Source organism: Monodon monoceros, unplaced genomic scaffold (assembly GCF_005190385.1).
Source record: "Monodon monoceros isolate NGI ecotype Baffin Bay Population unplaced genomic scaffold, NGI_Narwhal_1 Super_Scaffold_7, whole genome shotgun sequence".
NCBI lineage: Eukaryota > Metazoa > Chordata > Mammalia > Artiodactyla > Monodontidae > Monodon > Monodon monoceros.
This window is the reverse complement of record NW_021703784.1, coordinates 97,574,477-97,599,930: the sequence shown is the minus strand read 5'-3', so window position 1 is coordinate 97,599,930 and position 25,454 is coordinate 97,574,477. Positions and strand designations below refer to the sequence as shown.

The 25,454-nt window shown below is 47.0% G+C and overlaps 2 protein-coding genes across 10 annotated transcripts in view; one reads left to right on the top strand and one right to left on the bottom strand.

Moving 5' to 3' along the window:
* Window positions 1-9,431: 9,431 nt before the first annotated feature.
* TMEM138 (transmembrane protein 138) lies at window positions 9,432-15,999 on the bottom strand. 5 transcript variants are annotated; one of them, XM_029209487.1, is made up of 5 exons: window positions 15,528-15,999; window positions 13,727-13,994; window positions 12,490-12,661; window positions 11,107-11,182; window positions 9,432-10,834 (listed from the first exon to the last, which is right to left on the bottom strand). In XM_029209487.1, exons 2-5 carry the CDS (start codon window positions 13,852-13,854, stop codon window positions 10,722-10,724), a joined length of 489 nt encoding a protein of 162 aa, XP_029065320.1. In that variant the 5' UTR covers window positions 13,855-13,994; window positions 15,528-15,999; the 3' UTR covers window positions 9,432-10,721. The 5 variants fall into 5 exon arrangements, with proteins under 5 accessions (XP_029065320.1, XP_029065323.1, XP_029065324.1 ...); XM_029209490.1 differs by having other exon boundaries at window positions 13,727-13,991; XM_029209491.1 differs by having other exon boundaries at window positions 13,727-13,812; window positions 15,528-15,998.
* A 102-nt stretch (window positions 16,000-16,101) lies between these two features.
* LOC114886670 (cytochrome b ascorbate-dependent protein 3) overlaps window positions 16,102-25,454 on the top strand; it is an 11,157-nt gene continuing 1,804 nt past the window's right edge. Inside the window, exons 1-7 of one of the 5 annotated variants that reach the window (XM_029207474.1) lie at window positions 16,102-16,241; window positions 16,392-16,449; window positions 18,506-18,613; window positions 20,117-20,315; window positions 23,084-23,292; window positions 23,947-24,101; window positions 24,831-24,987. In XM_029207474.1, the coding sequence (XP_029063307.1) occupies window positions 20,132-20,315; window positions 23,084-23,292; window positions 23,947-24,101; window positions 24,831-24,987 (705 nt within the window). In that variant the 5' untranslated portion in view covers window positions 16,102-16,241; window positions 16,392-16,449; window positions 18,506-18,613; window positions 20,117-20,131. Of the gene's footprint in view, window positions 16,242-16,391; window positions 18,614-19,936; window positions 20,041-20,116; window positions 20,316-23,083; window positions 23,293-23,946; window positions 24,102-24,830; window positions 25,449-25,454 lie in introns of those variants that run through there. The other 4 variants (XM_029207470.1, XM_029207472.1, XM_029207471.1 and 1 more) reach the window with 4 other exon arrangements.

The window sequence follows — 25,454 nt, the reverse complement described above, 5'->3', positions numbered from 1 at the left end:
ACTGTGGTGGCCTTGGCCTACCTACTTGCCTATGTGCTCAGTGTCAGGAGACAGGCCTTTCGTTTTGGAGTTTTCAGCAAAAACAACGTGCAGATCATTGTTGCTTTTGTTGTGGCCATCCATTTACAAGGCTTGGTGTCAGTCTATCTCGTGTAAAAATAAAATACAGTGTGTGTGTGAAAAAAAAAAAAAGGCCCAGGAACTAGGAGAAGGAAAAGGTTTATGATGCTTCTATTAAAAAAAAAAAAAAAGTGACCCAGCAATCCCACTACTGGGCATATACCCTGAGAAAACCAAAATTCAAAAAGAGTCATGTACCACAATGTTCATTGCAGCTCTATTTACAATAGCCCGGAGATGGAAACAACCTAAGTGCCCATGATCGGATGAACGGATAAAGAAGATGTGGCACATATATACAATGGAATATTACTCAGCCATAAAAAGAAACGAAATTGAGCTATTTGTAATGAGGTGGATGGACCTAGAGTCTGTCATACAGAGTGAAGTAAGTCAGAAAGAGAAAGACAAATACCGTATGCTAACACATATATATGGAATTTAAGAAAAAAAAATGTCATGAAGAACCTAGGGGTAAGACAGGAATAAAGACACAGACCTACTGGAGGACGGACTTGAGGATATGGGAAGGGGGAAGGGTGAGCTGTGACAAAGCGAGAGAGAGGCATGGACATATATACACTACCAAGCGTAAGGTAGATAGCTAGTGGGAAGCAGCTGCGTAGCACAGGGATATCAGCTCAGTGCTTTGTGACCGCCTGGAGGGGTGGGATAGGGAGGGTGGGGGGGAGGGAGATGCAAGAGGGAAGAGATATGGGAACATATGTATATGTATAACTGATTCACTTTGTTATAAAGCAGAAACTAACACACCATTGTAAAGCAATTTTACCCCAATAAAGATGTTAAAAAGAAAAGTTTTCTTTTGACTTATTAGTAAACTATAGAGAAAGTTGAAAAAATAAAAAAATAAAATAAAATGGATAACCAACAAGGATCTACTGTATAGCACAGGGAACTCTGCTCAATGTTATGTAACAACCTAAATGGGAAAAGAATTTGAAAAAGAATAGCTACATGTATATGTATAACTGAATCACTTTACTGTACACCTGAAACTAATGCAACATTGTTAATCTCCTATACTCCAATATAAAATAAAAAGTTAAAAACAAAAAAACAAAAAAAACAACATGCAGGGGCTTCCCTGGTGGTGCAGTGGTTAAGAATCCGCCTGCCAATGCAGGGGACACGGGTTTGAGCCCTGGTCCAGGAAGATTCCACATGCCGTGGAGCATCTAAGCCCATGCGCCACAACTACTGAGCCTGTGCTCTAGAGCCCACAAGCCACAACTACTGAGCCCATGTGCTACAACTACTGAAGCCCGCATGCCTAGAGCCCGTGCTCCACAAGAGAAGCCACTGCAATGAGAAGCCCGCGCACCACAATGAAGAGTAGCCCCCACTCGCTGCAACTAGAGAAAGCCCACACGCAGCAACGAAGACCCAACGCAGCCAAAAATAAATAAATAAAGTAAATAAATTTGTTAAAAAAACCCAAAACATGTGCAGGGATGCTAGGCCCCAAGGCAGGCTGCCTCTCCCAACATCCAGTGCCCTTGGTAAATCAATTATTTCTAGTAGGCTTTTGTGATTCTTTTGGGTTTTAATGTACATAATATCACATTATCAGAAAGTATAGTTTTACTTCTTCCTTTTCAATCCCTGTACCTTCAATTTCTTTTTATTACCTTATTGCACTGGCCAGGACCTTCAGTATAAAGTTGAATAGAAGTGGTGATAATGGATATTCTTGTCTTACTCCTAACATCAGGGGAAAGTATTTATTTATTTAATAAATTTATTTTATTTTTGGCTGCGTTGGGTCTTCGTGATCATATGCTTTCCTCCCTTTATTCTGCTAATGTTATGAATTACATTGATTTGCAAAGGTATAATCAACCTTACCTTCCTGGAAAAAACCAATATGGTTGTGATATTGAACAGAAAGGAGTTGACATAGCAGGCCTGAGATGCTATCCTTAGAAAGTCCTACTTGCAAGGTTGGCCTTTGCCTGGTGTCTGGGAACTTGTATTTCAGAAGGGTTTCCACCAATCCAAAGTGGCTCACTGTCTCTAAAATGTTAGTACAAACTATGTGGTTTATGCTGAACACCTGCTTCCTTCTGAAGTCTGGAATTTTGGTACATGCCAGCTATTCTTAGTTTGCAGAGAATTTTTTTTTTCTTTTTCTTTTTTTTTTTTGCGGTACGCGGGCCTCTCACTGTTGTGGCCTCTCCCGTTGCGGAGCACAGGCTCCGGACGCGCAGGCTCAGCGGCCATGGCTCACGGGCCCAGCCGCTCCGCGGCACGCGGGATCTTCCCGGACCGGGGCACGAACCCGTGTCCCCTGCATCGGCAGGCGGACTCTTAACCACTGCGCCACCAGGGAAGCCCTGCAGAGAATTTTTATCATGAATGAGTGTTGAATTTTGTCACAGATACAGCTAATTAACGATCAAATGTTTTTTCCCCTTTATTCTACTGATTTGGTGAATTTCACTCATTGATTTTTAGGGTTTTTTTTTTTTTTTTTGCTGCGCCATGCAGCATGGCGGATCTTAGTTCCCCGACCAAGGATGGAACCTGTGTCCCCTGTGGTGGAAGCAGAGTCTTAACCACTGGACCGCCAGGGAAGTCCCTGATTTTTAGACGTTAAACCAACCTTACATTCCTGGGATAAACTCCACTTGGTCAGTCTAGCTGAAGATTAATCAACTAACTTTTCAAAGAATTAATTTTTAGTTTCGTATATTTTTCTCTATTATTTACCCATGTTTTGTTTTCTTCTGGTTGTACATTTAGCCTTCTTTCTTTCTACTTACTTTGGGCTTAATTTGCTCTTTTTCTAGTTTAATGTGAAAACTTAGGCCGTTGGTTTTAGATCTTTCTTCTTTTCTAATGAAAGCTGCATCATATGCATTTAAAATGTATTTCATCACGATGTAGTTCAAAGTACTTCCTAATTTCTCTTATGGTTTCTTCTTTGATCGATGGCTATTTACAAGCGTATTATTTAACTTGTAAGTAATGGTTTCCTAGTGTGGCCGTTACCAACGTATTGCTCCTCAGCTCCGGATAAACACTTCCGCACCTATTCTGTGCTAATGGACTAGACTGGAAGCGTTTCTCCGTTACAGCGAGCACAATGTTAGGCTCTGTCAGTAAGGGCACTGGACGAACACTGCAGGAAGAAAGGGGCTTTTCTTCCTGGTTCCAGCGTGCTGTGTTTTGATTTTTCTTGCTCCTGCTGCACAGTCTATCAGAGGTGCATGTGTGTGGGGACTTCCACTGGTGCTCTGCCCCAGCTGCATGCCAAGGGGGTGTGGGGCTCACTGGTCTCTTAGGTGATCACCTTGCCTCTGCCTCACACCTGCAGCAGCATCCTGATCCCCTATGTACCCCTGCCCACCAGCTGCACCCCAAAGGGTTGTTTCCCAGGGATTTTCTGGCATGGACACCACACTCTCCAGACTCTGCCTCTGCGGCAGTGCCCCAGTTCCTCTGTAACCCGCCCACCAGCCTTGGGTCACTTCATAAAAGTAAAGTTTCCTGGGGTCCTCCGAACAGAGACACGGTGTGCTCCTCAGGGCATTCTGCACAGCATTGCATCTGATCAAGATCCTCATTTCACAGCAAAGGAAGTGTGGCAATGGGCTTATACCTCACCTGGAATAAGGTGGTTTAATTGAAAAGTAGAATGGTTTACTGAAGACTCAGTTATGGCACCAGCTGGGAGACAACACCCTGAAAGGATGGGGCTTCTAATTTACAGAATGAAGTATGTCTTCGAATCAGAGACTATTATATGGTACTGTCAACCCCCTGGCCAGCACACATGGGTCCAGGAGTCAAGGGGTGGGAGAGGAATGGCTCCTCTCACTATTATACCTAATAATGCACCCACAGAGTTTTTGCCTCTTATCCTGAGAAATCTGAGCCTGCTGATTTGGAGATCTTAGCTCCCAAGTGAGTAATACCCCATAAGCGGACACAACAATGGTACCATTGCCACCTGGCCAATTTGGGGTCCTTATGCCACTAAACCAATGCCCCCTCCCAAAAAGGGGAGGGGGTTCCAACCTACTGGTTGGAATGACTGATCTGAGTCCCAAGGGGAAACTGGGCTGCTGCTACACAATGGAGGCAAGGAGGACTGTCTGGAACCCAGAGGATTCTCTGGGGCACCTATTAGTAAATCCATGGCCGCCCCCAGAAGTAGGACTCAGATCACTTAGGAATGGGGGTTTGGGTCACTCTACCAGTTAAAGATCCCGGAGCAGCAGCAGAAGCTCTAGCTGAGGGCAAAGGAAATATGGAATGGGCAACTGAAGAAGAAAGCCATGGATATTAACTATGACCTTGTGAACGGTTACAAAAATGACCAATTACAAAAACGAGGGCTGTGGTAGCTTTGTGTATGTTTCTTTGCTTCTTGTATGCATGTGTTTATTTGTATATACTGACCATTTTCTCCTCTTTACCTCTCTATTTACAATTTGTTGGAGGTCAACTTTGTAATTTTTTTAAAATAAATTTATTTATATTTTACTTATGTATATTTGGCTGCGTTGGGTCTTCATTGCTGCATGTAGGCTTTCTCTAGTTGTGGAGAGCGGGGGCTACTCTTCGTTGCGGTGTGCAGGCTTCTCATTGCAGTGGCTTCTCTTGTTGTGGAGCACAGGCTCTAGGCACACGGGCTTCAGTAGTTGTGGCACACGGGCTCAGCAGTTGTGGCATATGGGCTCAATAGTTGTGGCTCACGGGCTCTAGAGTGCAGGCTCAGTAGGTGTGGCGCATGGGCTTAGTTGCTCTGTGGCATGTGGGATCTTCCCAGACCAGGGCTCGAACCCGTGTCCCCTGCATTGGCGGGCGGATTCTTAACCACTGTGCTACCAAGGAAGCCCCAACTTTATAATTTAATCTTTAGGTAATAGAACATTTAGTGGGACCACGACAAAGTTTGTGGAGTAATTAATACAGTAATTGATACAGAAGTTCAAATATGTGTAGAATGGTGCATGAAAAAAGATGGACAATAGTTCCACATTCACCTGCAGAACCTGTCCTGCGATAGCGGTACTGGAATCAGCATTTCTCCCTTACAGTGAGCACTCTCTGTCAGTAGAGGGTGCTGGAGGGATACTGAAGGAACGAAAGGGCTTGTCTTCCTGGCTCCAGTGAGCTCTGGTGTGCTTTTCCTTGCTCACGTGCCGTGGTCTATTAGGGGTGCAAGTGCACTGTGTAAGGGGACATCTAAAATATCGGGTGGTGCTCTCCTCCAGCCACATGCCAAGAGAGGCGCTCCCTCGGCAACCTCGCAAACCTGGTCCACACCCGGTGACCACTTTGCTGTGGCCCTCCTGTCAAGGATATTGCATGTTCCAGGCCTTGCACCCGTGGCAACTCCCTAACTCTGTGCACTTGCCCCCTCAGCCTTGTTTATCTATGCCCTGGATTGTTCTTCCCAAAGCCCTCCAGGCATGGACAGCGTGTATGCACAGCGGTGCCCCAGTTCCATGTGTCTGCTCACCAACCTTGGCTTTTCTCCCCAGAGGGTAGATTCTCATGGTCCTCCATGCCCTGCGTGGACATCACACACTCCAGGCCTTGAGCACACAGGGCACTCCAACTCTTTTGGTGCACCTGCCCAACAGCCTTGGCTCATCTGTGCCCTGGAGGGTTGTTTCCTGGGATCCTCCCTATGTGGAAACTGTGTGCTCTGGGCTTGGTGCCTATAGGTTGTGTCCCTACGTTCCCTGTGCGCCTGCCCGTCAGCCTCAGCTTGCCTGTGTCCTCGAGGGTTGTTTCTTGCCTGGCAACCGTGAACCAGCTCTGGCCTGGGCAAACCAGTGAACCTGTCCACCACCCAGTAGGCTGCCATGAGGTCTGAACCCCAGCCTTGGGGGTGGGGGACCTATGGTTTGTCCTCAGCCCTCAGGAACCCTTTTAGAGCTCTCTTTACATCTTTATAGTTCTCCTCTTATAATTTAATGATTCTATATATTAACCCTGCCATGTTTAAATTACTGGGTGGTTCTATCTCCTGATTGGACTTCAACTGAATCACCCCGGTGAGAAGGCAGCTGTTGTTCCTCTGTATGTGGTGTGTTGTTTTTCTCTTGCTTTCAAGATTTGCTCTTCATCTTTAGCTTTCAGTAATTTTGAGTATCACGTTCCTAGATGTGGCCTTTCGGTGTTATTCAAGGTGGCTTTGTGGAGTATCTAAAATCTGTAAATTTCTTTCATCAAATTTGGGAAAATTTTGACTGTTTTTTAAATATTTTTTTCTGCTCTCTTCCTAGGACTCCAATCACATATCTGTCAGACTGTTTGACCTTATCTAACTGGTCTGTGAGTCTTTTTTAAAAATCCTTTTTCCCTTTGTCCTACAGCATGGGTAATTTCTATTGGTTTATCTCCTAGTTCATTGACCCATTCTGTAATCACCTCTTTTGCTGTTAAATCCATCCATTTAATTTAAAAATTTTCAGTTACTGTGACTTTTATTTCCGGCGTTTCTATTTTTCAAGTCATTTGTTTCTATGCTCAGGTAGGTAGCTTGCCTATCTCCTTATTCACTGAGAACATACTTTCATTGCTGCTTTAATAACCTGGTATGTTAATTCCAGTATCTGGATCACCTCAGCGTTGGTGTCAGTTTTCAATGTTAAACTGTGGAGACTCTGGTTTCTATTATTTGTCTCCAAAGAGTGATGGTTCTTTTATTAGGCAATTAGCTTGGGTGGATATACAAGTGCAAATCACACTTATGGGGTGGCAGCTCCAATCTTAGTTTAGATGTTCAGTCTTTAGCTGAGCTGCCTTGAGTCTGATTGGCACATTTGTGGTCCAGAGTCTGGGCAGAGATGTGGGCAGACAGAACTTGGGGATTCCCCTCTCTCTGGCTCTTCCCTTCTGAGACTCCCGTCTTTCCCTCCAGGGCCTTCAGCTGCCCTGGCTCAGTACTCATACTGTGATTTTCCACCAGCATATTGTACCTACCACTTTGTCAGCTGCTAAGTTACAAGCAGCAAAAACAGGGAGCTTTCTCTGCACAATCCTCTTCCGAGTGTGGACTCCCCACCAGACTTTCCGCTTCCCTTCGTTCTCCAGTGTCTCCAAGTAGCTGTTTTTCGTATTATGTCCAGGTTTTACAGCTGTTGTTTGTGGAGGGGTCATTCCCAAGCATCTTAGCCATTATTAGAAGTCCCTAGGTGTAGTTTAAATATTTAATCTATTTCCTTCATATTTCCCTCTATTTCTTGAGCATATCAATCATAGTTTAAACTCCTTGTCAACTTTCTTCAATATTTGGCTCACCTGCTTCTATTTTCTACTTTTGCTCTGGTTTTAAATAATATCTCTTGACTTGCTAGTAATTTTTATTGGATCCAGAAATTGTGTATAAAAAAATTAGAGCATCTCTAGATGTTTTCTCTTCTGCTCTTTCCTCTGCTACGCAAATGGAATGGGGGCCGATCACCTTAATCCACTCAGGGACTACATGGTCTGTGGCTACACTGTGAGTATGATAAGCCTCAGTCTACCTGTTTCACCTTGTTCCTAGTGAGGAGCCCCCCTGAGCTTGCAGCTGAAAGCCCTGTGTGTTCACCAGTCCCCTCCCCCGGTGGGTCCTGAATTCTAATCATCAGTACAGTAAGTGTGCCAAAAATTCGATTCTGCTTTTCAGAGGTTTGAGGCTTAGCTTTCCATAGCCTCTGGCCCTACACAGCTTCAGAATTTGGTAAGTATCTTGAACAGAAAATGTGTTGTTTTTAAGGCTCTTCCAGTCCCCAGCTTTGCTCCTCCAGTGTCACGAGAGCACTAAGCTCAGCTGGCTTATCTGGTCCCCGGCTGCAACCCTCTTGTCTGGGCCATGCTTGGATTCTCAGCCTCTTGCTCAAACCCCAAGTCAGCAAATGCTCCCACAGGAAAATGTGCTGCAAACTGTCAGCTCACGTCTCTATGATTCGCTCTACTTCAAAATTTTAGGCCCTTTAATCCTCTTTCCTTCAGCAATTCTCTAAGGCCTTTTATAAAGACAATTTTTATATTTTATCTGGTTTTTCTAGTTCTTGAGTAGAGCATTGGGCAGCCAGAAGCAACTCCATGCTACTAAAAGTCTCTAAGCACTTTTAAAGTGTTTATTTTCTTCCTCTGATCTTTGAAAACTGACTGTCCCCAAGCAGTCAATTTATATCACAACTTAAAAATATATTCCTACTGCTAAGTGAAAAAAAAAAAGCAAACTATGTTATGGCTTATTCCCCATAATCACAACTGTGTATAAAATATGAATACATACTGTCAAAGATTTGAAATAAATAACTGGGGTTGGATATGGCAATTTTTTCCTTCTGTAAAAATGTTTCTGAAATGTTCTGTTGTCTCTAAGAGGTATGTTAAATAAATGTAGATTGTCAAGGAGGGGAGGGAGAAGGAACTCGGTGGTTGAGACATAGCCGTGGGAAGAATAACTGCATAAAACGTTTTATAACTTGAATTTTGTATCACGTGAATGTATTAACTATTAAGGAAAAGAAAGAAAGGAAGAGAGGGAGGGAGGAGGGAGGAAGGAAGGAACACCAGCCCTGCCCCGAGACTCCTAGGGCCACAAAGTTCCGTTTATGCCGTGAGTGAGGAGCAGGCATTTGCTTGTACTCAGTAGCTGCGGACCACGGGGAACGGCCGAGCCCTGATTCCTTTTGCGACACAGGAAACTGCCTTGCAGGGACTGTGGTGAACAAAGGCGGTTATAGTATTCCTGTTAAGAGCTTTTATGAAAATATTTTAAAAATTGGGCTATTGTCATCTTTTTGTACAGATGAAGGTATAGTAAGTATAGACAGTAGCTTCGTTAGGACTTTTTAGATTGCTTCTTCCAGTTATAGGATATGGGATCTTAGGTATTTTCTTTGAACACTGTACCTTTTGAAAAAAATATCTGATAAATCTGGACAGCATGGCTGATCAACTAGTCTCTCTTTCCCCAGAACTTCATTCTAGCCTTCTAAACCAGGGGTCAGCATACTATGGCCTGGGGGCAAATCTAGCCTGTTTTATATGGTCCTCAAGTTAAGATTAAATTTACATTTTCACATGGTTGAAAAAAAAACCAAAAGAAAAATATTTTGTGACATAGGTCATTTATTTATGTATCATCTCTGGCTGCTTTCATGCTACAAGATGTCGGAGTTGAGTAATTGCAACAGAGGCCACACAGCCCTCAAAATCTAAAATATTTACTATTTGGCCTTTTACAGAAAGTTTGCTAACTCCTGGGCTAGAGTATCTCCAAATAATGAGTTTCACAGAGCAACTTTCTGGGTGGGTGGGTAGACTGACTGAATTAATGGCCCTCTCTGTATCCATGTCCTTTTTTTTTTTTTTTGTATCCATGTCTTTTGCCAGGAAACTTTGTAGCACTTTCCCAGACACTGGGCTCAGTCACATGACTTGCTTTGACCTATGGGAGTCTGGAGACACAATACAAGTAGAGGCTTGAAATGGGATTGCACACTAGGGCTTGTTCTCCTGCTCCCCTGCCACTGTCTATAAACAGACCCAGGCAAGTCTGCTGGAGGATAAGTCATGTGAAGCAGAGTCATTCCAGCTGAGGCCAGCCTAAGTTAGCCAAGAATCAAGGATCTCAAGATCATCACACCTGCCTGGCTGACCCACAGCTGACCACAGACACATGTGCAAGCCCAGCAAAAATTACCCAAACCCAGACAGATCAGCTGAACCCCAAGACTCAAGAGCCACGGAACTGTTTATTGTTATATGCCTCTGAAGTTTGGTGCCGGGTCTGTTACACAACATTATTCTGGCAGTAGAAAACTGATACTATGGGCACACAAACTTTTCTTTTGCCAAAAGAGTCTAGGGAACCTTTTTACTCTTCTGAAGGCAATTTAGGGCTCTGACAGGGGGAGGGACTGAATAAAACACAGAAGTCTGGAACTCCAGGGATGGGGGTGGGGCATCAAATTACATCCTGAATTTCATCTTGTCCTCACAGTGGGATTCAGTAAATATCCGTATTTGCTCTGTGGTTCAATCTGCCACTGGACCGGGTAGATGCTAAGGCTAGGACTTGGCATGTCTCTTAACCACGAAGAGATCTAGCGAGGCAGAGACTCCATCATTTATGGTAAAGAATTTACTTCCTATTTATAAAATGTAGAAAAAGTACCTTGGGTATAAAATCTAAATGTCTGAGGTGTGATCAGTCAGGAGCCCAGAAAAGTCACTCTTCGCATCCTTCAGTCATCAGTGTGTAGTGCAAACGGAACAGGGGCTGGGAGTTCCTCCTCTACTGGGCTCAGTGGAAAGCTTCCCCAGGATAAAGCCACAGAGCCCTCTGTGAGGAAGAGGGGTAGAGAACAGGAAAGGAAAGGGGGCAGAACTGCGGCAGGAGGCCGGGAAGGGATGATGTACGGGAGTCTGTATTAGGGAACACTTTCATTTGCTAGAGGGAGGATCTTCCTTCTCAACTGCTGAACACAAGTGGCCTGGGCCTGTCCTAGAAATGTCAAGCTGCTTCCTAGTGCACAGGGCTGACCATCCCCTCTGCAGAGCCCCAAATGTGGCTTCTGTCAGGAAGGAAAGGCATCCATCAGTGTGACAAGAAGTGGTCACCTTCGGACTTGCATGAACTCCTTGCGCAGCCATAAGGAGTCCTGATAGAAGCGAGGATCACCCAGTCTCACAGCCGTCTGTTTGTAGAAGTAACAGTATAACACTGCCGCTGTGGATAATAAACAGAAAAGAAGCCTCAGGGATGCTCCTGAGTATTTGTTTCAGGGTAAGAACATAACCGGACGAGGCTGAGGGGCCCTGCTTCACGATTTCCCAGTGACTCCCAGAAAGGGCAGAGGGCAGTGGTCTCTCCTGTTCTTGGTGTGGCTGTCCCACTCATCCCACGCTGCTTGTGATGGGCTGGGAAGCCAGGATCAAGGCCCTGGCTGCCAGAGCCACAGGTGGGACCAAAGTGAGGCCTGAGGGTGCTCTGGTCCTTACCTAGTCTCTGGAATACAAATAACGTTTGAAGTCCATCTGTCCAGACAAAGCGGTTGGAGTTTTTCCAGCGTAAGTTCTGAAGGAGATATGAGTACACAGAGAAATGTGAATGGCTAGATGAGGCCCTCACATCTCCAACTTGGTTAGCTGCAGAGATGCCACCTGGTTTAATATCAGGCTAAGGCACCCCCGTTCTTTCTTTCCACAAGCCCAAGGAGTGCTTTTCAAAGGAACCTCAAGTTCCCTTTTTTTTTTTGCTACAGAGGGAAAATTCTTGTAACTCTGAGGGAGGAAGTTTGAACTAAGCCATTTATTCCATTTCATCCCGTAGCCTTTGCCGAGGAGAAATGATACACATCATCTCAGGAGTTCAGCATGGTCACTGTCTTGCCTTGGAAATCTCAGGCTCAGTTCCTGTCAGATAAAGGCTTGTACACTCAGGGTTTAATCAGATTAACAGCTTCACAGTACAAAGCCAGGACTATTTTGGCTCCAGGAACCAGAGCAGAGACAATCCTCTCTGGGAAGCACCTTGAGATTTCGGCACTGCTCTGCTTCTTCCCTGTGAGCTCTAGTTCTCTCTGTGGAATCACAAGGGCAACCTAACGGGACGTTTGGTCTGAGAAGGCACATTTAGTAAAGAAATGACTAGAGAACCCTGAGGTTTTAATATGTTCCATAAAATGAGTACATGAGAAGCACATGAAATACCCAAAGGGATGGAAGAATTTGTGAAGCAGAAGAAATCTGAGGGAATTCCCTGGCGGTCCAGTGGTTAGGACTCTGTGCTTCCACTGCAGGGGGCAGGGGTTCAATCCCTGCTCAGGAAACTAAGATCCCACCAAGCCACGCCACGTGGCCAAAACAACAACAACAACAAAAAAACAAATCCGAAACCATGAAAACTAGATCTGCTCTCAGACCTATGTTAGAACCAAAGGGAGGCATCTTGGGGGTCGGTTTTCCTAGTGTAAGTGATGGGGATGCATCAGACTGCATGCAGCACTGAAGGGCCAGCGGCACTCCTGCCTATTTCCCGTGGGACACTGATGCCTAAGAATATGCTGTACCAACACTCACCTGCCCAAACGGCTAACGATGAAACAGATTCAACTTCCTGTTTTAGCCCTGGCAGGCCTTTTGGGGCAAAAGTGAATTGAATGTTCCAGAAGTGTCCCTGGACTCTTGGATAAGGCTGTTCTTCAACATATAAGGTTAGATAAAAGTGCCTTATGAAATTCTCATGTGTCTAGCTTCAGGCTGGACCACATTCATCTCATCTGTTTCTTATCAAGGACTCTGTGAGATATAAACATCCAGAGATTCTGGGTTCCCACAGAAAAACATTCCTAGCCCTTTAAGGATTCAGAGCCTCACTCTTACCATGACCCAGACATGAAGGGAGATGCTGAGGGTGAAGTACACAGCTGTCAGGATGATGGTCCCTTTGAACTTATGGAAGAGGAGGTTGACGAGGCCAGCCTGGAAGACGAAGGTGTTGAAGAACATGAGGAAAACGATGATGATGTTGAAGAGGACTGCAATATCCTGGATGCTGCAGACACAGAAAACAAAAGGACGGCCAAATGGAGGCCTGGGGAGGACCCAAGAGCCAGCCCTGAGTCCTAAGGGACACCATGGAGTCTGTCCTTCCTTGTTATATATAGTCCTCTGAAACCCCCCCAGAGGTAGTTTGGGTTTTGGACCCCAAATGACACGAAGCTAAAACTACCCACTGGCCCCATCAGTTGAGTGGCAGTCTATGGACAAGGCTTTCCTGCTGACACTCCCCACTCAACAAAGCTCCCAGGCACCTGTGAGAAGCAGCTCCTCCCTGTATCCAGAAAATGCCAGCCCTGTCTGTCACATAACCTGGTCCTGTCAGACGTTTTCCTCTAGCAAGACAGCAATGCACTTTCCCTCATCTGTGCACGCCTGGCTGCCTTAGTGCCATTCATGTCTCAGTGCAAATGTCCCCTCTTCAAAAAGACTTTTCTTTCACCCCACTACCTAAAGTAGCCTTTACCTCCCCACCCCAGGTACTTTATATCCATTGTATAACATTTATTACTATTTGAAATTACCTTTTTTTTTTTTTTTTTTTTTTGCGGTACGCGGACCTCTCACTATTGTGGTCTCTCCCGTTGTGGAGCACAGGCTCCGGACGCGCAGGCTCAGCGGCCATGGCTCACGGGCCCAGCCGCTCTGCGGCATGTGGGATCTTCCCGGACCGGGGCACGAACCCATGTCCCCTGCATCGGCAGGCGGACTCTCAACCACTGCGCCACCAGGGAAGCCCTACTTGACATTTTGTAACCCTCTTTCATGGCACTGTAAGACAATATTTCTACTCGAAGATAGAGAAAATGACAGTGTCAGCAATCTGGCCCTCATTTTCAATGTGCACTGCTCCCTGTGTCCCAAACCCTTGTTAGAGGAAGTATATCAAAACAGGCCCATGTCTATGGACCATGACATGTCTATGGACCATGGAGTACCCAGGACAAAGTACAATTTTATTCTCCCTGATATTTCTCTATTAATAACTTTAAAATGCTAAATTATGATTGTCGGGGACTTCAGACTGCTTGGGTTGAGCTGTCCCACCCACTGAACTTACATGAAGAGCACCAGCTGTATGACGGGAGCCATTCGGAGTAGCTCCGAGAAGGAATTGACAAAGAGGTCATAGGACAGCAGCAGGAACTGCAGGGAGAGCACCAGGCTATAGTTACTGGTCTGGAGCATCTTCCTTCTGCTATCTTGGGCCCCCAAGGGCACATTCCACAGTTCCCAGAAAGCAGTCCTAGTACTCTCCCAGGCACTGAGGGAGAAGCTATAGTTCCTCAGAATCAGAGCTGTTTCCCTTGCTCTCAGACAAGGGCCTACTGATGAAAAGAAAAAAAAAAAAAAAAAAAGGAGGTTAGAAATTCATTAATACATATTTACCGAGGACTTATTATGTACCAGGCACCATTCTAGGTGCTTGGGATACATCAACGAACAAAACCAACAACAACAGAAAAACCCCAACTAGTCACTCCTTCCAGGGACCCTCACCCTCAAACCTTTTTCCATGGCTGGAACCCTCTAGATGTAGAGCTCTTTCTAAACACTTTTGAGTCCAAAGGAATCTAGGGATACTACACACAGTGACTGTCTGGTCATGTAACAATACTAATTCTATTACTAACTGCAGCAACAAAACCTTTGTATATCACTTACAATATCGCTTACAATTCTAAGCGCTAACATTACTTAAATCTCTCAATAACCCTTGAGGTAGAAGACACACTACTACTCTCCCCATTTTACAGAGGGGACAATTGAGGCCCAGGGAGGTAAAATAATTTGTCCAAGTTCACATTGCTAATAAGTGGCAGAGCTAGCATTCAGATCTAGGCAGTCTTGGTCCAGAGTCTGTGCTCTTAACTGCTGTACAAAGCTGCCTCTTACATAACTGACAGGTTTACATGTAACTAGGCGGGAGAGGAAATAGTGCTCTCCTAACGTTTACGATTATGGTAGCAACACAGTGGCACCAGGTAAGGGGAGCTGGGCTTTTATTTTCATTTATTCCAAGACCCAGAGGCTGCTTTGGGGGTGTCCTGTGACCCCCTCCAGCTGGATCAAATCTATGAACAAATTTCAAAATGCTTCCAAGTGTTACAGAACGATTAAATTCATATCGGTAAAATGTTACAGTTTACAAACTCTTCATATTCATTTCCTTATTTAATCCTACACCCATCTTGAGAAGCAGCAGTTCTTACGCTTATTACCCCACTTTACACAGAGGCTCTGCGAAGCTGCGGAACCTCGTCCACCTCACCTGATGGAGAAGTCCCACTTTAGTGGATGTACGAAGGTGCTTTTCTCTGAACCGAGTCTCCTTATTCATCAAATAATATCGATAGCTACCAGCTACATACCGACACCATGATAAATTTGTCAACCAGGACAATTTCCTTTAATCCTCTCAACTACTCTGCAAGGTGGGCAAGAATTATCCTCATTCTACAGGCAAGGTCACAGGGTCAGAGTTCCAGTCGTTCCTCCGTGAGCAGAGCCAGGATTCAGAACTAGGTGTGAAAACAAAGCCCGTGCTCTTAACTACTACTTCACAGGCCACCACAGAAGGCTGCTGTGAGGATCCGTTATATAGAGCCGCCCACCGCCATCTCTACGGGAAGGATGACCATCACGTCAGGTTAGGGCAGCGGTGATTCCCAAGGTAATGAAGCGGTCTTCGCAGTTTGTCCACCGCTATCTGCCGCGTTCCCTCTGTCCCCTGAGTAATTTTCCTCACCCTTCCTAATCCACTTTAAAATAGGGCTTGCCTGAGCAAAAAACCAAAACCAAAGCAATTAACAAAATTCCGACTTCTGGCCACTTTACCCACTCCTCCTCAGCGTTCTCACCTAGAAGGCCCAACGTCGGTTGTCACGGGGACACCGTCCTGGCTTCCGGAAACCGGTTTTAAATTCCGGAAGTAGATGGGTGACGCGGGCTCCGTCTGCGCCGTGCTACCCGCTTGTCCTCGGCTTTTTCTCCCCGCTCTTTGGCCCGCTCAGTCGCCATGTTTGGGCCCCCGCATTCCTGGGCCCGCCCCTCTCTCAGCGTCGCTGCGCCCTGTTCCAGGGCTCCCAGCTGCGGGCCAAGGCCTCCCGCCTACCCCGCGTGCGGCCTTGCCGAGGGCCAGCCCCTGGCCAGAGGCTTCGCGTCGGCCCGAACATTTCCGCTTCCACGGAATCGAGGGGGTGGGGGGTGAGGGACAGGACCGATCCGTGACGGCGTTCCTGGTCCCTCGAAGCCCGGGCTTGGGGAAGAAACGCCCGTGGAGGAACTGGAGTTAGTGTCAGCACCTTGTCTGACGGCCACCCCGCGGCTCTGGACTTCATTTCCCAGGCGGCCGCGCGCGAGAAGCGCGCGCGACCGGAAGTGCTACAAGCCTATAAGGTGACAGAGCGGCCCCGCCAGTTGGCTGTAGAGCGGCTGTGACTGGTGATAGCGGGCGTTCCTGAGAGTCTCTCACTCCATCTCCCAGGAGCCTCGGGAACTGCCGGTCCGGCGCCGGGTGGCAAGAGGCGGGTCTCGGAGACCCCCGCACCCCTGCGTTCCACTGTGGTTCGGGGGTGAGAAAGATCCCGGGCTGGGAGTTCAGGGACCTGGGTTCGAGTGCTGGCTCTGCTACTGCCTCGCTTCGCGCTGTCGCGACCCCTCGCTCGGCCTCAGTTTTCTCTTTTACGAAATGGACATCGTTCTCTGTGCCCTTACTTACACAGGTGGTGGAAGGAAGCTCTTTGGAAAGCACAGAAGCTCTTCGGAAGTCGCAGTCAGCAGGTGGAGCCCCTTGCCTTAATTTGCACCCAAGGTTAGCTGGGACCAAGGGATCTTGGTCCCGGCGGAGTCGTCAGGGATCGGTCCCCGGGTTCCTGGAAACCTACTCTGGACACCTGAGGCCGACCAGAGGCAGTACGAAGGGCGGGGCTGTAATCACTCAGGTGCTAAGGAGGGCCTTGCTTATCTACCTCCTGAGTGGAATTTAGGGCCCCTCACTCCTGAGTCTCTGGCTACGAAGCTGCGTTTGGAAGTGAGGAGTCCTTGGAGCACAGGGGGAGTGAACCTGGAGCCTTGTACCAGCTCGGCCACTCACCGTGGCCAAGTCACTTTCCTTCTTTGGGCCCTAATATTTTTGATCCGTAAGATAAGAGTTCAGGACTTGAGCCCTAAATCTGGTTCTCAGGATTCCTAAAGCCCGCACCATTCATCTGAGAAGTGGGAGCAACAAACAGACTTCCTGTTCCTTCATCTATTTGCACTTCTAAGTAATTGTGAAAGGGTTTGGAATAGAGCCTTTTCCTAAGGCTAGGGCCAAGTAGGATATACCCATTTCCTACACCAGGGCCTGATCTGTTTTAGTGCAGCCTGGGAGAATCCATTTTGCTAAGGGATTGTGAAGTATATTAGGTTGGAGAGTAGACTCCTTAGATCAGGATCAACAAACATGACCCACAGGCCAAATCTGGCTGGCCTAAATGGCTTTTACATTTTTCAATGATTGAAAAAAAAAAAGAAAATGATATTTTGTGACATGTGGAAATGATATAAAAACTGAAATTTCTTTGTCCATAAATAAAGTTTTTCTGAACATAGCTCATGTTCATTTGTGAAGGTATTATTTATGATTGCTCTTGCAATACATCAGCAGAGTTGATGACATAGTTGTGACAAACCGTATGGCCTGCAAAATCTAAAATATTTACCATTCTGGCCCTTTACAGGAGTTTGCCGACTTTTGTCTTAGAATGCGTCTCTACAAGTGAGGGCAGAATAGGACTGGTGGGCACATCCTGAAATCTTAGCACATCCTGTTCTCTTGGAATAAATGAGAGGATATTCTTAGCATTTGGATTGCAATTTTCACTGCATTCTTCCTTTTTCTCTCCTTTTGCTCTCTATTTTGAGCAGAGGGAGGGCTTGTCTGTGTACTGTTGGTAAAACATTCCAGCCATCTGTTAGGGAAGTGTCCCCATTGTCTTTTCCAAGTCTGTCCCAGAGCAGTAATCCAGGACCTCTTCTAGGGGGGTAGATGTGGTCCCTTTTGGATTATATTTTCTTTTTTCCTCTTACAAAGGGAGGGGGAAAAAAAGTAGATACTATTCAGTGGATGGAGCCTGCTGACCGAGAGCTCCTTTGTGCTGACACTTCACTGGGGGGATGATTGAACCTCTGGTGACCTGAAACTTCTGCTGCCCTTACAGGAACTAAGGGGATAACTCTTGAGGCTGGGTAGCAAATCTCTGAGCTCAGTAGCTAAGGTAGAAAGCTTCCAGAAATCAGGTGGCATGGTTTTCTCTCTCCAACCTCCTGGAAGCTTATTTTTTCCCCCAGACCTCAGATCTTACTTTCTCAGAGATTACTGCCACCTTGGATCTCTTTGTGAGAGCTTAGCATCTGTTTGTGGTTAGGTAGACACCTGGCATGGAGAGAGCTGGCACGACATGGAATTGGGGCCCCTGAGAGGCCTGGGCAGCCATGGGGGCCATGAGCTTGAGGTTTTTGTTGTTAGGATGAAATGCTGTAACAATACTAAGAAAATTATAATACTGTACTCTCACAATGTCCTTACATACATTTTCTCGACTCTCTGACAACCTGTGGTCAAATTAAAAGCATGGGCTTTGAAACCGAATAGACAAGGGTTTGAAACTCCCTGCCCACTTACTGGGTCATATTTAGTCTGTCTGAGCCTTAGTTTCCTCATCTATAAAATGGGGATAACTCCACATGGGGTTGTGAAGATGAGTAGATGGGATCGTGTGTAAGGTTCTGGTGTGGTGTCTGCTCATAGCTGCCTTTCAGTAAGTTATATCCTATTGCCATGGCTTTCTTTCAGATGAGAAGACTGAGTCCTACAAATGTTAAGTGAGTTGCTTAAGGAGCCTCAGAGCATAAGAATTGGAGTCCAGGCCACCACTCTGTCAGCCTGCCACTAGGTATAAAGGTGAGGGTCAAGTGTTCTATCTCCTTGGGAGTTCTTGATTTTAGGGGCCTCTTCTCTGTTAGCTGGTTCAGATTGAGGGACCTCAACTGCAGGAAGCCACTGTGTCAGCTTCTTGGCCTAAGTCCACGGGGCAGTGTGCCTGCCTTGAGAGCTGTGCCCATGCTGAAAGCAGGGGTGTCCTGTGGCTTTGCAGACTGCCTGCCAACTCACGCCCACTTGCCTGGCTTTTTTTTTGCTGTACGCGGGCCTCTCACTGCTGTGGCCTCTCCCGTTGCGGAGCACAGGCTCCGGATGCGCAGGCTCAGCGGCCACGGCTCACGGGTCCAGCCGCTCCGCGGCATGTGGGATCTTCCCGGACCGGGGCACGAACCTGCGTCCCCTGCATCTGCAGGCGGACTCTCAACCACTGCGCCACCAGGGAAGCCCTGCCTGGCTTTTAAGAGCAGCTGCTGGGCTTCCCTGGTGGCGCAGTGGTTGAGAATCTGCCTGCTAGTGCGGGGGACACGGGTTCGAGCCCTGGTCTGGGAAGATCCCACATGCTGCGGAGCAACTGGGCCCGTGAGCCACAACTACTGAGCCTGTGCCTCTGGAGAGGCCACGATAGTGAGAGGCCCGCGCACCGTGATGAAGAGTGGCCCCCGCTTGCCGTAACTGGAGAAAGCCCCCGCACAGAAACGAAGATCCAAAACAGCTAAAAATAAATAAATAAATTTTAAGAGCAGGTGCTTAGGGGGCTAGGCATTCACCATGCCTGAAACCAGGGTTGGTTTCTGAGTTTATCAGGAACCTCAAGATAAACTCTTGCTTTCTAGATCATGAGTTCTTGCTTCCTCTTTTCTCCTCTGGACTTTCCCCAGAGAAGAGAAAGCAGAAGTTTCAGGTCTGGAGACAGCTGGGGTTTTTTGCTCAATTAAAGGTGTGGCGAATGGGGACTCTGAAGACCCCACGTTACCTCCCAGTGGGAGGATTAGCCCATAGAGGTCACAGTCTGGGGAAGAACTTTGCTGCAGAAGTGGGATCCTATAGCACTTTCTCCCAAGTGGCCTAATGGTAGTGTGAAGATTGTGATTTTTGCCTCCTTACGTTAGAACTGAAGCCCTGGGCATTTGTGTGATCTCGCCTGGATTTTGATTTCTGTCCTTTCTTTTCATGGGGAGTGGGGTTATAATTCTTTACCTTCTGGTCCTGTGAGGGGAGGCGCATCCTAGGGCTCTGGATCTAGAGCCTTGGTGTCGAGCTGCAGCGGGGGAGGCCTCTCTCCAGGGCCAGCCCTAGGCCCAGGCTGGCTGCGCCGTATCCTGCCAGGTGCTGGGGCGGGGCCTCACTCACTGTTCGTAACCAGAGATTGGGTTCACCCAGCCGTCAAGGCTTCATGGGACAGTGCCCAGGCTGATAGCAGGGGAACCACCCTTCCGGCCAAGAGCAAGGTCAGTGTTACCTCCTTTAGCCTGCGTGTGGGGTGCGCCTGAGCCAACAGGGACGTGTGGTTTCCGCTTTCTCTAGGAGTGCTTGATCAGAATGGCTGTGGGATGGTTTTATCTGTCCGTCTTGGCGCTGTGCTCCCTGGGCTCCATGTGCATCCTCTCCACCATCTATTGGATATGGTACTGGCAAGGTGGCTTTGCCTGGGATGGCACCGTGCTCATGTTCAACTGGCACCCGGTGCTCATGGTTACAGGCATGGTGGTGTTCTACAGTGCTGGTGAGTACAGGCCAGCAGAGGAGACATGGTGTGGCCCGGGCTCGTACAGGGCGGCGCTGTCCCTCTCCATCCTGGCCTTTGTTACTGTCGGGTTCAGGGCTATGGGGGTGGGGTGGGGTGGGCTGTTTTTGGGCCCAGGTGTCATGTGGAGGAAGAAGTCGTGCGAACGGGAGCATCTGAGAAGGGTAGCTGCATGGATACTCTTGGACGGGGGTTGGCGAACTTTTTCTGTTAAAGGCCAGACAGTAAATAGTTTAGGCTTTGCAAGCCCTATGATCTATGTTGCACCTACTCAGCTCTGCTACTGTGTTGTTAGAGCAGCCAGAGACAACACGGAAACATGTAGCTGTGTTCTGATAAAACTTTATTTATAGTGGTGGGGGTGTGGAGAGAAATAGGTGAGGGAGAGCAAGAGGTATGGACTTCCAGTTGCAAAACAAATGAGGCACAGGTACAGTGTAGGGAATGTGGCCAGTAATTATGTAATATCTTTGTATGGTGATGATCGTAGCTAGACCTATCATGGTGATCATTTTGAAATGTACAGAAATATTGAATGACTGTGTTTTGTAACAGGAAGTAACATAGTGCTGTAGGTCAATTATACTCCAAAAACAAACAAACTCATAGTAAAAGACAGCAGATTTATGGTTACCAGGGGTGGGGGGAGGGGGAATTGGATGAAGGCAGTCAAAAGGTACCAACCTCCAGTTTTAAGATAAATAAGTACTAGGGATGTAATGTACAACATGATAAATACAGTTAACCCTGCTGTATGTTATATATGAAAGCTGTTAAGAGAGTAAATCCAAAGAGTTGTCATCGCAAGAAAAAAGTTTTTGTCTATTTTTAAAATTTTGTATCTATATAAGAAGATGGATGTTCACTAAACTTATTGTGGTAATCATTCCATGATGTATGTAAGGCAGACCATTATGCTCTACACAAACTTATGCAGTGCTGTATGTGAGTTATATCTCAATAAAACTGGGAAAAAATAAGTACAAATTTTAAAATTAATGTTATTTAAAGTATTATTTAATATCAAATATAATTTGATAATAGCATCCATAAGCATTAATTACCTAGGCATAAATCTGACAAAAGCCATATAATGTTTCTACAGAGAAAAATATAAAACTGTATTGAAATTAAAGAAGCCCTAAATAAATGGAGGGATATACTACTGTGTAAGTGGATTGGAAGACTAAACATTGTAAAGATGTAAATTCTCCTGAAATCGTTTTGTAGGTTGATTTCAACCCCAAGGCCTCAGTGCTTATTTTTGTGAAAATTGACAATCAGACTGAATTATCTTGAAATGCAAAGGGCCAAGATTAGTCAAGGTGGTTTTGAAAAAGAGCGAAGTTGGAGGGCTTACTCTCCCGTCTATTCAGGTTTATTATAAAGCTACTGTAATTAAGACAGCGTGGGACCTACTGTATAGCACAGGGAACTTTGCTCAATACTCTGTAATGGCCTATATGGGAAAAGAATCTAAAAAAGAGTGGATATATATAAATGTATAACTGACTCACTTCGCTGTACACCTGGAACTAATACAACATTGTAAATCAACTGTATTCCAATTAAAAAAAACGTGTGGTAGTGATAAGTGAATAGACAAGTGAGGAAAGGTGGCTCTGCAGAGCTGTGGGACAAGATGTTCTTTTCAATAAATGACCTTTAGCCATATGGAGTAAAAACACTTTATTCACGAAAATCGGCAGCGGGCTGCACCTGGCCTGTGTGCGGCAGCCTGCCAGCCCTTGCTCTAGGGAGCGGGGGCTGGAGCCTCCGTGGCACAGTCAGGGCCGTACCTGAGGGGTCTCCTTACTCCTGCCAGACCCATCCTTGCCCCGTGCATTCAGAGGCAGGCCTTGGGGCCCAGGTGAGTCTCATTTTCGCCACTTGTAAAATGGGAATAATGACGTTGATAATAGCAGCTTACCCCGTGCACTTTGGATACATCCTCCCACTTTTGTTCTTACGGGAAGCTTGTGAGGCTCTGTTGTTGCCTCCATTTTACAGATGAGGAAACTGAGATTTAGGAAGATGCCAAATAGCTGAGAGGAAGAACCTGGATCTGGACCTCGGTTATCTAACCTTAAAGCCTGTGTCCTCGACAACTCACTCCAGTTGTGAGAATTCATTCAGTTAGATGAAATAATGGATGTGACGTTGCTTTTCAACCTGTAAGACTGCATACAAGTGGCATTTATTATTGTTATGACAGAATGGCAAGTCCATGAAACCTGTTCTACCCACCCCCCCCTTTCTTAAATTGAAGTATAGTTGATTTACAGAGTTGTGTTTTCTGGTGTACAGCAAAGTGATTCAGATATATATATATGTGTGTGTGTGTGTGTGTATATATATATATGTATATACACATATATATGTATATATTTTCCGATTTCTTTCCAGTATAGCTTATTACAAGATACTGAATATGGCTCCCTGTGCTCTGCAGTAGGGACCCACTGTTTATTTTATGTAGAGTAGTTCGTATCTGCTGATCCCAGACTCCTAGCTTGTCCCTCCTCCGGCTCCTCCCTTTTGTCATGGTCCTTGTCTCCCCTCTTCATGGTTGATGGCTATACCAGAAATGATGCAAGGATGGAAGATGCTGAGGAGTTGATACTGATGTCCTAGCATTTCCTTCTTTTGTTGGGAGGCTGTCTGGGATCACGTCAGGGTAATTCCCCTAATGCACGGGTGAGCACAGGGGAAGAGGCCGAGCCCAGGGACTGCTCTCTCTCCTACAGCATCACTGGTCTACCGACTGCCCCAGTCATGGGTAGGGCCCAAGCTGCCCTGGAAATTCGGCCACGCAGCCATGCACCTGCTGGCCTTCATCCTGACTGTACTGGGGCTGCATGCCGTCTTTGACTTTCACAGCCATAGAAAGATCCCCAATCTCTACTCCCTGCACAGCTGGCTGGGCATCACCACCGTCTTCCTCTTCGCCTGTCAGGTGGGTACTCTCTGTTCTCCTTTGGATTCCCACAGCTGCCAGCTCTCGTTGGGGCTTCACTTCATCAGCACCAAATATCCCTTCTGCTTACTGCCTGGAGACGGCCTTGCAGGGCACATCCTGTAGAATCGGCAGTTTGAAGGGCTGTGGGAGATTGGTGGTTCCCGAATTCACCCTGTTCCAGCTCTTACCCCTCACACGGCCCACCTGTGGTGCTGGAGCGCTCTAAGCTAACTCTGTCACAGCACGCACCACACTGACTGTAAATCATCTTTTCTGCCCTCTTCTCTCCCCCCTTTCTGTGAACTAGAAGCAATTCTAGAAGTAGTATCCGTATTCTGATGTCAGCCCTGTACAAATGAGTTTTGTGAGCCAGGACAGGAAGGAAGCAGAGACAAACAAGGATGGCTGGGTTTGCAGGAGACTGGGGATAGCTAAGCATTTCATGTAGGTAACATTCCTACATTCCTTTGTGTAAGACAAACAGACCCCAGTGAGGAGGCTAGGTGTGGTGCTGGGGCAATGCCTGGTGGGAGGTTTGAGCTGGGAGATAAGGGCAAGGGTTCACTGATGGGTAGGAGGCACTGGTGGGTGGGATGACCTGGCGTGCCTTTGGTCACACACAGTACAGTCAAGTACTTCCTGTGTCCACAGTGGTTCTTGGGCTTTGCGGTCTTCCTGCTGCCCTGGGCGTCCGTGCAGCTGCGCAGCCTCCTTAAACCCATCCACGTCTTCTTTGGAGCCTCTGTTCTCTCTCTGGCCATTGCATCTGTCATTTCCGGCATTAATGAGAAGCTTTTCTCCAGTCTGTGAGTGGGACGGCGCCCCCAACTCTAAGGTGGAGGGGAAGGAACAGGGTCTTCAGAAGATGCACTCGATGATCATAGGACCCATCCAAGGGAGGGAAGCTTTTGGGATGGGGCTCGTTCCTGATCTGGAAGGTTAATGGAATCGGTCTTTCTTTAGGCTGAGATTGGTACACTGGTCAGCAAATACCCAGCATCAAAGCGATTTAGAACCTACTCTGTGGCAGAAACTATTCTAAACATCTTAAATTTAATCCTCTAACTGCCCTACAACATTTGTTGTCATTGCCACTTATACATTAGGGAACAGAGGCACAGAGAGGTTTAGTAATGCACCTAAGGGCACACAGCCAGTAAGTGGAGGAGCTTTGTGTTAGGACTAGAGGCTGCATGCCTAACCACTCCCATTCTCCGTTCTTTGAAGTAGTGGGGGTGCAGTGAAAAGCAAACAAGATTTGAGGTCAGACCTGGGTATAGATCTTGGCTGTGCCATTTCCTAGTTATGTTAACTGGAAAAGTTCATTTCATGTCTGGGAGCTTTAGCTTCCTCACAGGGAAAAAGCATTCTGCAGACACTTGTCATGGCAGAGACTTGGAAAGTATGTTAATATTCCAGGTCACAGCAGGTGCTGGGAAGCTTTTCTTATCCTCTGTTAGTGGCACTGAGTCTCACATTGGGCAAAAACAGGTAGAAAAGTTTCTTGAGCGCCCACATTGTTTTGTCATCCTCAGGAAAAATGGCACCAACTCGTACTCCAGGCTGCCCAGTGAGGCTGTCTTTGCCAACTGCTCTGGGATGCTGGTGGTGGTCTTCGGGCTGCTGGTGCTCTATATCCTGCTGGCTTCGTCTTGGAAACGCCCAGAGCTGGGGATGCAGGCCGAAAGACAGGTATGGGGTTTTGGTCTCCCATTCCAGGTTGGGGTAGGGCCGGGTCTAGGGAAGGGTCACCCAGTAAAGACTTGGGCTTTGCCGGGAAGACCAACCCAGTAACGTGGTGGGAAACCAAGGTGCTTGAAGGTGGGGTTACGCTGGCTGACGGGGCGCACCAGTGGCAGCCCAGCACCTCCTGGCCGTTGCAGCAAGCGCAGCTGCTCGGGCTCAGGCTCCTGGGGGCCTGTCCGCTGGGAGAGGGTGGGGGTTACTCCCCTCCCCAGATTGCTGTGGTTTCACGAGGGGAAGTGTAGCCTTGTCTTCTCCAAGGACGGGCTTGCGCGTGATGAGGGGTGTACGGTAATTTCTCCTTCTTCGGCTTTAGGGTTCATCTAGTGGGATGGGAGCGTATCTATACTTCTTCAGCTTTAGGGCTCATCTAGTGGGATGGGAGCTTATCTATACTTCTTCGGCTTTAGGGTTCA